The 16,764-nt window shown below is 37.6% G+C and overlaps 1 protein-coding gene across 16 annotated transcripts in view; it reads left to right on the forward strand.

The window, feature by feature from the left end:
* CCDC138 (coiled-coil domain containing 138) overlaps positions 1 to 11,972 on the forward strand; it is a 90,942-nt gene extending 78,970 nt beyond the window's left edge. For all 16 annotated transcript variants that reach the window (XM_069094025.1, XM_069094024.1, XM_069094018.1 and 13 more), the window contains 2 exons: positions 9,269 to 9,407; positions 11,474 to 11,972. In XM_069094025.1, coding sequence (XP_068950126.1) covers positions 9,269 to 9,407; positions 11,474 to 11,636 — 302 coding nt within the window. In that variant the 3' untranslated portion in view covers positions 11,637 to 11,972. The remainder of the gene's footprint in view (positions 1 to 9,268; positions 9,408 to 11,473) is intronic.
* The last annotated feature ends 4,792 nt before the right edge of the window (positions 11,973 to 16,764 follow it).

A 16,764-nucleotide genomic window follows, 5' to 3' on the forward strand; every position in this document is an offset into this window, starting at 1 on the left:
CTTTATACTTAGATCATGCACCCATTTAGACTTGATTTTGGTATATGGTGTTAGATAATGGTCGATGCCCAGTTTCTGCCATACTATATTCTAGTTTTGCCAGCAGTTTTTGTCAAATAGTGAGTTCTTATCCCAAAAACTAGGGTCTTGGGATTTATCAAACAATAGATTACTATAGTGGTTGACTGCTGAATCTCATGTGCCTAATCTATTATTGAAGAGCCTAATCTGCCCTCTATTCCTCAGCCAGTACCAAATAGTTTTGATGACTGCTGCTTTATAATACAGATTGAAATCTGGTATAGCTAGTCCACCTTCCCTAGCATTTCTTTTCATTAATTCCCTTGATATTCTGGACTGTTTATTCTTCCAGATGAATTTTGTTACTATTTTTTCTAGCTCTATAAAGTAGTTTTTTGGTAAATTAATTGGTATGGCACTAAATATATCATTTAATTTAGGTAAAATTGTCATTTTTATTATATTAGCTTGACCCAGCCACGAGCAATTGATATTTTTCCAATTAGTTAGATCTGACTTTATTTGTGTGAAAAGTGTTTTGTAGTTGTGGTCATATAGGTCCTGGATTTGTTTTGGCAGATAGATTCCCAACTATTTTATAATGTCTACAGTAACTTTAAATGGGATTTCTCTTTCTATCTCTTGCTGTTGAATTTCATTGGAAATATATAGGAATGCCGAGGATTTATGTGGGTTTATTTTATATCCTGCAAGTTTGCCAAACTTATTTATTGTCTCAAGTAGTTTTTTACTTGATTCTCTAGGATTCTCTTAAGTATATCATCATATCATCTGCAAAGAGTGATAGCTTGGTCTCTTCTTTGCCTAATTTGATTCCTTTGATTTCTTTTTCTTCTCTAATTGGTACTGCTAACATTTCTAGTACCAGATTGAATAAGAGGGGTGATAGTGGACATCCTTGTTTCACCCCTGATCTTATGGGAAATGCTTCTGCTTCTCCCCTTTACATATAATACTTGCTGATGGCTTTAAATAGATGCTACCTATTATTTTAAGGAAGGCTCCATTTATTGCTATACTTTCTAATGTTTTTAATAGGAATGGATGTTGTATTTTGTCAAAAGCCTTTTCTGCATCTATTGAGATGATCATGTGGTTTCTGCTAGCTTTATTGTTGATATGATCAATTATATTGATGGTTTTCCTAATGTTAAACCATCCTTGCATTCCTGGAATAAATCCTACATGATCAAAGTGTATTATTCTTGAGATAAGTTGATGTAGTCTTTTTAGTTAGAATTTTTGCATCTATATTCATGAGGGAGATTGGTCTGTAATTTCCTTTCTCTGTTTTATCTCTTCCTGATTTAGGTATCAGTACTATATTTGTCATAAAAAGAATTTGGTAGGACTCCTTCTTCACTAATTTTCCCAAATAGTTTGTAGAGTATTGGAATCCATTGTTCTTTAAATGTTTGATAGAATTCACTAGTAAATCCATCTGGCCCTGGAGATTTTTTCCTAGGGAGGAGACTGATGGCTTGTTCAATTTCTTTTTTCTGAATTGGGGTTATTTAAGTAATTTACTTCCTCTTCAGTTAATCTGGGCAACTTGTATTTTGTAAATATTCATCCATTTCCCTAATTCCCCTACAGAACCTGAACCTGATTATCTAAACATTTTTGTTTAAAGTTTGATTTGGTTTTTTTTTTTGTTTTTGTTTTTTTTGGAGGGGGGGGGAGGCAGGGCAACTGGGGTTAAATGATTTGCCCAAGTGTTAAGTGTCTGAGGCTGGATTTGAACTCAGGTCCTCCTGACTCCAGGGCTGGTGCTCTATTCACTGTACCACCTACCCGCCCCTTACTTAAAGTTTTGAGTTGTAAATTCTTTTCTCTTTCCCTTCCCCCCTCTCTAGGACAGTAAGCAATTAGATATAGGTTATACATGCTGCAACTTGATTTACTAAAGTTTTAAATATACCTAGTCTTTATGAATATACTCTATAGTTGATGTACTTTCTGATGTTTAATTTGGTATTCATTTATTGATATACAAGACATCAACTCTCTTAATCTGATCAAAGACCATGAGCAAACAAAAAGCCCATTTCTTTTTAAAACTATTTATTTTTAGTTTTCAGCATTCATTTCCATGAGATTTTGAAATACAATTTTTTTCTCCCCATCTTTCCCCTACCTCCCCATCCAAAGTAGCAAGCCTACTGAATACCTCTTCTCCCAATCTGTTCTCTCTTATATCCTCCCTCATTACCCCCCTAAGTTTCTAGTAGGGCAAGATGGATTTCTGTACCCCAGTGCCTGTATATCTTATTTCCCAGTTGCATGTAAAAAAACAATTTTTTTTTAAACATTTGTTTTTAAAACTTTGAGCTCCAGATTTTTTTCCTTCTCTCCTCACTCACCCCCACTGGGAAGATAAGCAATTCAATATAGGTTATACATGTGTAGTTACACAAATCATTTCCATAGTAGTTATATTATGAAAGACTAGCTATATTTCCCTTCATCCTATCCTGCCCCCCACATATTCTATTTTCTCCCTTTTCAAAAATGTTTGCTTCTAATTACCCTCTCCCCCAATCTGCCCTCCCTTTTATCCTCACCCCTCCTATCCCCTACCCCACTATTTTCCTGTAGGGTAAGGTACCCAATTGAGTGTATATGTTATTCTCTCCTTCAGCCAAATTCAATGGGAATAAGGTTGACCCATTCCCTTTCACCTTCCTACTCTTCCCCTCCATTGTAACAGTTATCTCTTGCCTCTTTTATAGAGATAATTTAACCTAATCTATTTCTCCCTTTCTCCTCCCAATAAATTCCTCTCTCACCTCTTCATTTTATTTTTTAGATATCATCCCTTCATATTCAACTTATCCTGAGCCCTCTATGTTTTAGATATCTTCCCATCATATTCAACTCATCCTGAGGCCTCTATGTACACATGAACATACAAATGCTTACACTCACGTATATATTTATATACACACACATCCTCCTATATATACATATATATGTATACATATGTATATATACATAATATATTCCCTTCAGCTATCCTCATACTGAGAAAAGTCTCATGAGTTACAATTATCATTTTTCCATGTAGGAATGTAAATAGTTCAACTTCAGTAACTTCCTTATGATTTCTTTTTCCTGTTTACCTTCTCATACTTCTCTTGCTTCTTGTATTTGAAAGTCAAATTTTCTGTTCAGCTCTGGTTTTTTTCATCAAGAATGCTTGAAAAATCCTCTATTTCATTGAATGACTAGCATTATACTCAGTTTTTCTGGGTAGGTGATTCTTGGTTTTAGTTCTAGATCCTTTGACCTCCAGAATATCATATTCCAAGACCTTCCATCCCTTAATGTAGAAGCTGCTAGGTCTTGTGTTATCCTGATTGTGTTTCCACAATACTCAAATTGTTTCTTCCTGCCTGCTTGCAATATTTTTTCCTTGACCTGGGAACTCTGGAATTTGGCTATAATATTCCTAGGATTTTTCTTTTGGGGATCTTTTTCAAGAGGTAATCAGTGAATTCTTTCAGTTTCTATTTTGCCCTCTGGTTCTAGAATATCAGGGCAATTTTGCTTGATAATTTCTTGAAAGGTGGTGTCTAGGCTCTTTTTTTTTTAATCATGGCTTTCAGGTAGCCCAATAATTTTTAAATGATCTCTCCTGGATCTATTTTCCAGGTCAGTGGTTTTTCCAATGAGGTATTTCATATTCCTTCTATTTTTTCATTTGTTTGAATCTGTTTTATAGTATGTTGATTTCTCATAAAGTCATTAGCTTCCAATTGCTCCAATATAATTTTGGAGTTATTTTCTTCAGTGAATTTTTGAAATTCCTTTTCAGTCTGGCAAATTTGACTTTTTAAGGCATTATTTTCCACACTGGATTTTTGAGCCTCTTTTACCATTTGAGTTAGTCTATTTTATATTTTTTTTAAGCAGTCGGGGTTAAGTAATTTGCTTAAGGTTACACGGCCAGTTATTTCTGGGTGTGGTGCTGAGTATCTGAGCCCGGATTTGATCCCCAGGTCATCCCAACACTGGAGCTGGTGCTCTTACTTGCTGAGCCACCTGGCCGCCCCTAAGCAATCGGGGTTAAGTAACTTGCTCAAGGTTACACGGCCAGGTGTTTCTGGGGGGGTAATAAGTGTCTGAGCCCGGATTTGATCCCCAGGTCATCCCAACACTGGAGCCGGTGGTCTTAATCACTGTGCTACCTGGCCACCCTGGAGTTAGTCTATTTTTTAAGGTATTATTTTCTTCAGTGTATTTTTGGGTCTCCCTTAGCAGGATGTTGACTTGCTTTTCATGATTTTCTTACATCTTTCTCATTTCTCTTCCCAATTTTTCCTCCACTTCTCTTATTTGATTTTCAGAATCCTTCTTGAGCTCCTCCATGCCCTGTAACCAGTTCATATTTTTCTTGGAGACTTTTGACACAGGAGTTCTGACTTTGTTGTCTTCCTCCTGCTGCATGCCTTGATCCTTTTTATCCCTCAAAAAGGATTCTATGGTCTGTTTATGCTTCTTCGGCTTGCTCATATTGCCAGTCAGTTACTTTACTTTAGAGCTCTTTGCCATGGTAGAACTCTGCTTCCAGCATGGAGAGAGAGCTGTGTCCCACATTGCTGGGGTTTTTGCAGCTGCTGGAGCTATTAGTTGGGCGCCCTCTCTTCAGCCCCCATATACTCAGGCTCACTGGCCACGTACCCCAGGACCATCAACCATGATTGCAATCCAGATCTAAGCAGGTTAAAGCAAAAGCAATTACCCTTTGAATGGTCATTTGGTCCCCCTACATGTGTAGGCCAGAAGCTTCTGAGGCAGCCATGCCAGGCACCTCCCCTGCTTCTCGCCCCATGTAGCCCCAAGCACCCCAGCGTCCCCAGGGTGCCTGCCAACACAGGTTCTTTGATAAAGGAAAGCAACTCAAAAGGGGTTAACAAGCTTACTTTAATTAGTCAAACATGTATCGTTCACCTAGTTCAGGGGAAAAAGGTCAGCACCCCGAACTTCAGAATATACAGACAGAATTATCAAGACAGAGAAACAGATCAAGTAGACAGTTTCCAAACTGTCCAACCATTACATCCATACCAAATCAACATCTGGGTTTTTCAAAGCTGAGGGGGGCGGCTCTCACCAATGGCTTCCCAGAGTTTCATCTGATCAAATCACAGAACACTTCTCAAAGTGAGCCCCCAAAACGAAGCTACACATCAGGACTTATATAGCCTTCTCCTGACTCAGAGAATGTAACAACCTTATTGACTCACTGGCCAATCAAGAAGTATCTACTGAAAAACAAGCCTCCCACCCCAGGCTCCAGGTGCACTTCAGCCTAGGGGCAGGGAAGATCTTTAAAAATTTACATTCCCATTATAGCCCAGGGGGAGGGGTTAGACCCTACTCTTCCATCCTCCCCTGTTCCAACAGAGTTCCACACTGACCTTTTACTTTGTCTTTGATGTTTATGGGTTGAGAAGTCTGGAAACCACCACAGCTGCTGGTGATTCACTGTCCTGAAGTCTGCTCTGGCCACCACTGGTCGAGGCCACCCTGGGACTGGAACCACACAGCTCAGGTGGGACTGAGCTTGGCTCCCAGCTCCGTGTGGTAGACCCTTCCTGTAGGTCTACTGGGCTGCCTTCAGCAGGAGATGTGTTTCTCTCTGTCACTTTGTGGGTTCTGTAGCTCTAAAGTTTTTTTAGAGTCATATTTTTACATGTATTGGAAGTGATTGGAGCAGGAGCTTTTGCCAAATTTGTGCTTCTACTCTGCCATCTTGCCTCTACTTCAACAAAAAACCCATTTCTTTACTGAGTATATATCTTAATTCACATTTGCTGAAAGTCAAGATTTATAAAATAAACCAGATATTCCAGAAAAACTGTTAAATATTGGTCATTTCTTCTCCCCCCCATGCCGCACCACTGTCTCACATTGTACTCAAAGTTAAAACATAACTGCTCCTTGACTTGACCTCCTTTCCTAGAATCCTCCTCACTTTAACCTCTTAAATTCTTTGTGTGCTTCAGGTATCTTTTTATGTTCTGTCACTCTGGTGCAGGCCCTTCTCACCTCATGCCTGGATTGTTGCAGTAGACAGCTGATTGGTTTGACCATCATAGGTCCCCCATTCCAGGCCTATCCTCTACTCATCTGTAAAAGTGATTCTCCTAAAGTGCAGGTCTGACCATGTTACCCTCCTACTCAGTTAACTCTGCTGGCTCCCTGTTACTCTAGGATTGAATTTAAAATCTTCCGTTTGGCATTCAAAGCCTTTGATAACTTTCATCCTGGGCCCTCCAGTCTTCTTACACCTTATACCCCACACTGTGACACTAGCTTCCTTGTCATTCCTCATAAACACTCTCAACTCCAGGCAGTTTTGCTGGCTGTACCCCTGTGTATGGAATTCTCTCCTTTTTCTTCTTGGCATCATGACTTCAGGTCCCAAATAAAATTTCACCTTCCACAAGAAGCTTTTCTCAACCCTTTCTAATGCCTATTGATTATTTTTATTTTATCCTGTATATAACTTGTTTGTACATACACCCCCATTAGATTGTGAGCTCTTCAAGGGCAGGGATTGTTTTTGGCCTCCCTTGCACTTAGGATAGTTTCTGAAGACATAAGTGGTACTTCATAAATGTTTATTGACTTACTGATGTACCTTCTGTTGGAAGCCCTTCCTGATTCTTCCCACAGGTTAATGTCCCCTCCTTTCTCAATTATTTCATATCTATCAAACAAAAATGCCTTCTATATATTGGGCATTCTTGCAGGCACTGAAAATGGAAGGACAAAGAATGACATGGTCTCAACTCATAATGGGTTTACATTCAAATGGAGGAAATGAAGTACACATAAAAACATAGCATAAATATGAAGTTAATAAACACATTGACATACACTCAGACACACATACACACTAAATAGTTAAAGTAGTTTGTGTGGGAGGACGCTAAGAGCATCAGTTGAAGCTGGTGCCTGAGGTGCATCTTCAAGGGCATGAGGGACAGCTAGTACAGAGACATGGAGACAGAGAGACAGGAAGAGGGGGGCAGGGAGGAATGTCCAGTGAACCTGGAAAGATAGCTTGGGGCCAGTTTGTGTAGAGCTTTAAAATCTAAACAGAAAAGTCTATTTTATCCCAAAGGCAATCTGAAACCAATGGAGTTGGTTGAGTAGAAGATTCACACAGTCAAATCTGGGCTTATGTAAAATTACTTTGGCAAACTGTATGTAGAATGGAGTAGAATATTGTGAGATCTGAGGAATTACAAGGCTGTTAAATTAACTTGGGTGGGAAGTGTTGAATAGCACTGAACTGAGGTGTGGTAGCTTTGTGACTTGGAGAAAAGAGCTTGGATTCTGGAGATGTTTCTGAAGGTAGAAATGACAAGATTTGGCAACTGCCTGAGGGAGAATCGAGAGCCCAGGATAATGCTGAGAATATCAATCTGAGACACTCAATGGATGGTTGTGCCTTTGACAAGAAACAGGGAAGTTTGAGACATGGGAGGGTTTAGGGGCAGTTAGGATTGTGGGACTAAAGTTGGGAGGAGAGACTGGGGCTAGCATTGGGCCTGGAGTCAGCAAGACATTAGTTCAAATCTGGCCTCACAGACTTACTAGCTGTGTGACCCTGGGAAAATCACTTAACCTCTTTGCCTTAATTCACCAGAGGAGGAAATGGCAAACACTCCAACATCCTTGCCAAGAAGACCCCATGGACAGTATGGTCCTCGGGGTCATGAAGAGTTGTGTGTCTCTGTGTGTTGGGTGTGTTTGTGTTTAGTCATCTAGATAGAGGTAATAATTAAGCCTGTGTTTGCTGATGTCAGGGAAGAAGAGAAAGGAGCCCAGGACTGAATCTTGGGGCATATCCACAGTTAGGGAATATAATGTAGATGATGAGACAGCCAAGGAGACTGAAAAGAGCTAGTCAGGTAGGTATGGAACCAAGACAGCAGTGTTGGGAAGATCCAGACAAGGGAAAATATCCAGGATTGGAGGTGCCTAACAGCCAGTCTTGATTGGCTCGTTGACATTCATTAATATAGATGTCACCAGGAGAGGCATGGACATCTACCTATGTAAAGTATAGCCATCCTCATGTACACACTGGGATAAAAACATATATTTGATGGAGGTAAGGATTACCCTTGGCCTAGATAATGGTTAACTTATTAACATCTAAATAAAGATATTTGAGTTAGGTAAAAAGTTGTTTTAGAATATTTAGAAGATTGCATTTTTTAAACAGGCTAGGGAAATATGACTATTAATTTTTCTCTCTTCATCATCCCTATGAATACAATTTTTATAGCCTTTTAATATATTTTCTTGAGTCATTTGCTTTTCTTCAGCTTGACTGGAAATGACGCTTACTGTTGAGGAACGTGTCCAGTTTCAAATAGCACCCTGTGTATACTGTCTTGAAATGAATGATTTTGAGACTTTCTTGTGCAACAGATAGTAAGCAAATTATCATTTTTATTTTATCAGAAACTGAAGTATAGAAACTTAACTTCTAAAAGATAAGTCCCAAGTCTTTAGGCTTTTGCTGTTATTATGGAAATATCAGTATTCTTAAAATGCTGCTTGTTTTACTTTTTTTTTTCTAATGGAAACCATTTTAGAGATTTTGTTGTTCAGTTTATTAATAAAGGAACTTTGGATTTTTAGAAAGAGAAGAGATTTCAACCAGTAATAAGTTATTTTGTAAGTAGTACTTGGAAAAATTGTGAAGTGATTCAAGTTCCTTACTAAGTTTTCTCTAATCCTTTAAATTTATTCTTAAGGAAATTTCATAGCACTCACAAGGGAAATTCAGTTTATTGGCTTAGGTTAATTGAAGTAGAAGCTTTTTGTCCTTTTCCCTCTCAGAAAACCTTGATTTTTGTATCACTTATTGAAAGGCAAGTGGTACTTTCATTTAAAATGTAATGATATTGTTTTAGAGTCAGCATGATTTAGTGGCAAACACATTGGATTTAGGGTCATTGAATATGAGTTCAAACCTCAGCTTTGCTACTTATTACTTGATTTACTTGGTTAGGTCACTGAACCTCTCTGGGCTTTAGTTTCCTCATTTGTAAAATAAAAAAGCTGGGCTAGATTGATTTTATTGGGTTCTTCTTTCTCTAAATCCTATGATCCCATGTTATTGTAGAATTTTAAATATGTTGTTTCCATTTTTTCTTGTTCTCCCATATTAACACAATTCTTTTTTTTTTTTTTATAGGATTCTTGCAGCCTTTCCTGGAAGCCTGTAGCAATGTATTATTTTTTCGTACCTGTTCTGTGTTGCTCCGACACCCTAAACTTGATCTGCAGATATTGGAAAAACTAAGCATTATACTACAGAAACTCTCCAAAATCAAGTAAAGATTTTGTTCACTTTAGTGTTTTTCTATTTACACCTCTTAGCATCCTTGTTGGATAAATTAGGCAGACTTAGGCTTATTCACTAGTTTTCTCACAAGAAAATGTTTCAGTAGAGATAGTAAAATGTAATAGAAATAGCTCTAAATTTGTAGTCAAAGAACCTGTTCCTGAAACTGTAATTTTTCTTATTGCCTGTATTACACTGGGCAAGTTACTTTCCCCTTTGGGGTGTCCTATTCTTTTATCTGTGCAATGAAGGTGTTAGATTTTATCTCGAAAGTTCTTTCCAGTTTTAAGTCCTGGGTCCTGAAAATGCTCTTAAGAAAACATTTTTATATTCAAAGTATCTCTGTTGCAGTGGGTACTTCCTTTACTATCAAAGTGGACCACAAACCTGTGACTTTGAAGAGTCTTTTTGAGAGTTATTGGGGCCAGAAGATATATATCTTTGGGCCAGCTCAGTGATGGGCCAACAAAGAAATAGAAATTTGAAACTCATAGGAATTTAGTATCCCATACCATAAAGTTTTATTCATGTTTTAGCTGAGTGAGAACAAGTTATAAATAATATATGTTACCATAAAATATAAATAGTATACCTTGGCAGTTATATCATCATACCATTTCCATTTTTTCAGTTGAAGAAACAGGTTTCAAAAGGTTAAGTTGTTTACCATTTCTTAATTAATGGTGAGGGTAAAATTAGAGCAGTGATGTCGAACTCAAGTAGAAGTAGATGATCCCTGCTGGTTTCTGCATATTGATTTAGAAAACTACAAATTAACATTCCCTGTGTTGTGTATTGTATTTTTATTTATTTTGTTAAAATTTCCTAATTTCATTTAATTTGGTTTGTTTTGACACCTCTGGTGTAGAGGAGGTATCCTGCTGCATTGGAAAGAGGGCCAGGTGGAGAGTTCATATCTCACTTGGGCTCACTAGCGCTTCCTAGCCTTTTGTTGGGTATGTTACTCAACCTCTCTGTGCCTCAGTTTCCTCATGTATAAAATCTTGACTTTGTATGCATTAATAGTAAATTCTGTATTTTGGAGCTCATGCCCATTTCAAACTCAGATAAACAACAAAGTTTGAATAAAGGTTTGGGAATAATATAATACTCTTTTAGTAAACTTTTAAAGCTGCAGAGATGCAAATTAAATCCTTTTTTATCTAAATTGAGGGGTACATGAGGTCATTTGCTGTTTCTCACATAAAATAAATGTACCGTGGCAAGAAAAGCAGAATTATGTAAAATCTATTTCTTATTGCAGATGAAATTGCCTGGGAGATTAGTAGGAGAAGGGAGTAGGGGAGAGGTGATGAATACTTGAAAGCATCTAGATACCTTTAGATGTAAGAAGTTAGATAAAACCTGGTAGTCAATTCTGTGACTCTAATTGTATCGTAGAAACATGCCTCAGAATAACAGAGTTTGAATTAGAAAAGATAACCTGTACCTGTATGGGAATTCTTCTTACACTATCCTTAGTGAGTGGTCCATGCAGCCTCTGCTTAAAGACCATTAGTAAAAGGGAGCCCACTACCTCCCTAGGCAGCTTATTCTACTTCCTAAATATGTGAAATTTTTTCCTTACGTCAGTGCCTCATCAGCTTCTACCCACTGATGTTAGGCTGTCCTCTGAGGTCAAATAGAACAGGACAACTGTCATATTCCCTCATATCGTCTCTTCTTTAGATGAAATATACCCAGTTCATTCAACCAGTACCATAGTATTAAAGTCCCTCACCATGGTTGCTGTCTTCTGGACATTCTCTTCTTCCCCTGCCCCAAACTCCACAGTTTGTCAAGTTCTTTCTGAAAACGTAGTGTCTCAGAGTTCAACTGAATTTTGTTGTCTTTATAATTCTGGGTATTACTTTCTTTTCTATATGTAGGCTAAGAATGCATTAGTCCTTTATACTTCTGGATGGCACTATTGCAGTACATTAAAAAACTCAGGGAATTATGTCATTTTTCTATTTTAGTGTTATTAGATAACTTATTTGTATCATTATGGACTTTGTAAATATGATTAATTCAATGCAAAAATATTTCTTACAGGAGTAATAAGAAGTTGTTTGAACTCTTTACACTTCACCTGATGCTTCAAGAAATCCAGAGGACAGCAAATCCAGAGCATATCTTTCTTTGTATCAACCTTAATTCAACTCTCTTCAATTTAGGTGTAACTAAATGCAATGCCCTTGTCACTACAAGTAGTTAGACAAGTTTATTAATTTTTAATTTTCTGTGTATGTTACTTATTTGTAAAAATGGAAAGATTGGCCAAAGTGACTAAAATTTTGCTAAGGAAAATTATAAGATGCTGTAGCATAGCATTGTTTATCATGAAAAACAAATAGACAATATTTTAAATATTTTTTAAATTAAATAGATATTGTGGACCTATTGGAATTCTCCTTTTCAAACAGAATGATACAACCAACATAATAGAGTTCATGGCACTTGTAAAGGTTACTTTTTGTATAAGTCTTTCAGGAAAATTATTTTAAAATTATGTGATTGTTAATTCTGAATAAAGTTGATGTTAATTTGCAAACAGGGTTAGAGCTTGTTCTTCCATTTTTCTGAAAAGAGTTTTTTGAAGCAGAAGCCACTCATCTCCTATGTACCCCAGCTATACTCATGTGTCGTGAGCTTGTCTGAGCATTTCACTTTGAGAAAACTTTATTAATATCTAGGAATTCCTGTTTGTGGTTTTTCTCACTAGGTGTGTGTCTGACTAGTAGTCATAGAGATTCTACAATATTATCAATCCTCTAATAAGCTCTCTGCATGTTATTATTTATTACTCATACCTCTTCAACGTTTTACAGATCTTGGGTTTCATCAGAATGACCATTCTCTCTACCGGTGCACATTGCAACTGCTTTCTTGATAGATGGTCTTTAAGGTCATGTGGATTTGACCGTGTCATTCCCTTTCTCAAAAAAATTATTACCCTAAAACCAGTTCTCTTCTCTCCAAGCTTGGAAAACAGACAGCATGTTATTGGAATTGTAATCAAAGCCTCTATCCTTAGTAGACCCTGCCAGAGCTTGGGCTCTACTGACATAACAAAAAGAGGCACCAGAGAAGGTCTTTAGAAGCAATTAACTTACTCAGTATTGATTTAATGAATATTAATGGTTTCTTAAATATTTAATTCTTAATAACTTATACTAATACCTCCCACTTACATAGTACTTTATATAACACAGTATCTTTTTTCATTCCCCTATCTCCTCTGTGAGATATATAAGGCAGATCTTAATATCCCGGTTTTAGAGAGGAGTAAACTTGTCTAACCGATTCTAGTTTTCCACTTCACATTGCCTTTCACTCTTGTTCCCTGCTTTTCAACCTTCCATCATCTTTCCAAATGAAGATATTCTTTCATGAAAGCAGGTCCAATTTAATCAGTAAACTTAAAAAAACCTGAAATTGAATTTTTTTCATTGAACAAAAATTTTATTTTTTCCCTTTCTCCATTAAGAAAAGGAAAAAAAAAACCTTTTAACAAATATACACTATAACCCTATATAACAAATATGCATAGTCAAGAAAAACAAATTCCTGCATTTTCCATATCCAAAAAATACATCTCATTTTGCATCCAGAGACCATTGTGTCTGTTAAGACACTTTACTCATAGGTCTGTCTTTCAGAGTTTTAGCAAGCATTTATTAAGTACCTACTGTGTGCCAGACCATTAGATATAGTCTTTGTAATATGTACATATATATGTACACACATATATATAAAGACATGAATATATAAGGAGAAATTACAGATTAAAAAGGTAGGGGAACTTAATATATATAGTAAGATGTGATCAGTGTATTGGTGTTGTAGAACTGTTTGCTCCTCTGTCTCAGATGCAAGACACCTCATTATATGGAGGCCTAAACAGAAGCACTGAGTGAATTTTCATCTCTTTATCACAATTCATAACATACTTAGACTCCGGATAATTGTTGAGTCACAGACCATGAACAAATCTGAGGGCACCTTTTTTTTTTGTTTCGCCATGAAGTCCGTTATGAGCTCACAGTTATCTGTGTGGGAGAGTGAGCCTTAGACTTGGTTAAATGTAGGGATATCTCTTTCATAGTGTCTAGCCAGAGCCGTTCTCCTTGAGAACAGGTGCACTAAATTGCAGTTAGACTCTCCACCTTCCTTTTTTCTTCTCTTTACTCCCTCAAGCAATTACAGCGCTCAATGATCTGGGAGTGTAGGTGAGAGATAGCATCTCCACACCAACAACTGTCTTAGAATCTGTGGAAATTGAGGGAAAATGGGAATACATCATTTGATACAAATATGGTCTCATCTGTGTAAAAAGGGAAAGATGGGAAACCAAGTTTGTTATTGCACCCCAAGAGCTGGCTTACAGGTCTACTTATGCAAGTCCACATTAAGACTCAGACCTGAAGCCTCTGCCATTTCTAGCCTTCCTGATGCTTTTATCTGTTGTTTTAAAATAGTCTTTAATAAATCTCATTTGGATATGTAAATTTCATGTTTGGGCTACATTTCCTTTCTTTTTATGGATACTGATTTGCCCTCTTCTTCCCCTCCTTCCCCCCCTGACCAAATCTCTTTAACAAACACCTGCTATTGAATGGTTATAAGTAAAATAGAAATAAATACCTCCTCATTTGCCCCTGTGTACTACAAATAGTGTTAATCGGCTCTTTTGCTTAATTGTTTTTGTGACAAAGGAAAGTTAAATCTGGAGGGAGGGTTTTCAGAAATGACTATGATATAAAACCAAAGGACCTTCCAAAGCATAAAAACAGGCAGACTAGTGGCTTATGTTTACTTAGTGTTTTGCAGTGATAGAGTGCTTTGCTAGCATGATTCGACTTATTAATAAAGTAACTGACGTTTATATAGTTCTTACTATGTGCCAGGCACTCTGCCAAGCCCTGTACAATTATTTTCTCATTTGAGTCTCACAATCAAATGAGGTAGATGTTAACTATTGCCTCCATTTTGCAGGTGAGGAAACTGAGGCCATCAGAGTAAGTAACTTGCCCAGGGTCACAGCATTGAGTATCAGGCCACATCTGAACTCAAAATTTCCTGACTCCAGGTCCAGTGCTCTATCCACTGCATGTTTTAATATCCCCATTTCATAAATGAACAGAATGAAATTTATTAAGTGCCTTATTAACTTAAGTACCTTGCCCAAGGTGGCAAAGGCTAGAATGAAACCAGATTTTCCAGCTGTTATGTCTACTGCTCTTTGTACCATCCCCTTCCTTTTCTTCCCTCTTTCCCTTCTTTTCACCACTGTATGAAAGAAAAATTATAAATTCTAGAAAAGATGCAAACACATATAAAGATAATTATAAACATAATATTACACCAGAGTTGCAGAAAGTACTATGTTATATACAGAGGAAGGAAGGCTCTTGCTAGTGAATCAGATAAGAGAAGTATTCATAGAGGACGTAGAGAAGTGGTCGGCTTTAGATGACAAATTTAACAAGAACTGAGAAGGTTCTAGGCACAAGGAATACAGTGAACTGTGATGTCACAAGGACAAAGCGCAGGCTGTACTGGCAGGGCTGGCTAGTGGGTTGGGGTTGAAGTAAAAAGTGGTCCATGTTAACTGTAACGTAGAATACATGGAAAAGAGTATAATATGAGAAGGGGATGGGAAGGTTGGGTGATAATCAGACTTTAAAGCCTTGAATGCCAGACTGAAGAGCTGGAAAGGCAATAGGAAGTCATTGATTTCTGAGCCAGAACAACACGCATCAGTGCTGAAGAAAGGCTGTACTCGTGACTGTTCATCATTACGAAAGTAAACCCCTTGAAAGGCAGGACTGCTTTTTTCTGGCCTTTGTATACCCAGCACCAAGCATATTACTTGGCACATAACAGACAATTTTAAATAAATACTTGATTGTTCATACCAGTGGGCATTTACGTAGGGCTTGAAGTTGGCAAAGCACAATTTCATGCATTGTGTTGATCTCGTAATATTGGTAGATTCACTTACTGTTCCGAATGCTTTGTTAAGGCCATCTGTTTTTCTCAACTGTCAGAGGTTATCCATACCAGAGGGGAAGGGAGGTAGGGGATGTAAAGAAGGTGAATTAGTGATCTTAACGCAAGGTCAGTAAGACTCGTCGTGACACAACTTTCCTGGCCATGCAGCAGTGGAACCGTGCTCTGTGGAAAATGTACCAATTCGAGGAGAGGGGCGTCACCCCAGTGGCACTGCCTCCCTAACAGGAAGACCTATTTCTGTGTGGAGATCCAGAGATGTAGGATAGGAAAATTGGCTGAGGACTGTAAGGTGATGATAAAAGAAGGAAGATACGGAAAAGTGGGTTAAAGATCAAAAACAAAGAGGGAAAACATCCTGAAGAAGAGTCTTTGCCAGTTGCCCTGGTCAAAAAGGATGAATTGAAAGAGGAGTGCCCGATCACACAGTTGACCCTGAGACTCCAGATATAGTAGAGAACAACTGTAATTATTGACATGTCATTGGATCATAGGTTTAGAGCTGAAGGGAGGCTCTCTAGGTCAACTTCATTTGTTACAGATAAGGCAAACGAGGCCCAAAGTAGCAAATCTGACTTCAGATCCAATGCATTTTCCACAAAATCCAGCTGCTTCTGGAGATTTCACTTATAAAAGCAGCCTGTTGTGATAGAGAAAGTCCTGGATTTGGGATCAGAGGACCTGAATTTTAAGCAATAGTTCCAATGCTTGGTAGATAAAAGACAAGTTCTTAGAGGACAGGGCCTGTTGTCATTTTTCTCTGACTCCAGAACCTAGTACTATTCTTAGCACACAGTAGGTGTTTCATGTGTGGCCTTGGGCTAATCACTTAACCCAGCTTCTATTCTCTTATCTATATGACTTCATCCTGAGCCATTGCCAATCATCTTGATCTTTGTCTTGCTACTGGACTTCCTTGAGTCTGGAGGAGAGAGTGAGGCTGATGACTGTGTAACTGCCTCACTTAAATCCAATTCACTGGAAAGTGAAGACATTACCTTCATAATATCCATTTCCAGAAGGAGGGACAGACAACATCAATATGTCTATAAAATGGGTGGGAATTTGGTTCCTCAGGTCTTTTCCAGTTCTATTATGATCCTGTGATTTTCTCTGAATTGTGCTCAAAAGGAATACATTTAATAGAAAATAAGAATTAATAATAATGTGCATTTATAATGACCTTTAAGATTTGCAAAGAATTAGAGTGGTTGAATTCTTTTTAAACTCTTTGAAAAAGAGCTTAATTGTAAAACAGTTGTTTCAGAGAGTGAAGAATATATTACTGTTTATAAGCATATAGTGTTAAATCCAAGCAGATTATGGTTATT

This window comes from Petaurus breviceps, unplaced genomic scaffold (assembly GCF_028583685.1).
Source record: "Petaurus breviceps papuanus isolate PSGF00001 unplaced genomic scaffold, PetGlider_PUasm1.0 214, whole genome shotgun sequence".
Taxonomy (NCBI): Eukaryota; Metazoa; Chordata; class Mammalia; order Diprotodontia; family Petauridae; genus Petaurus; species Petaurus breviceps.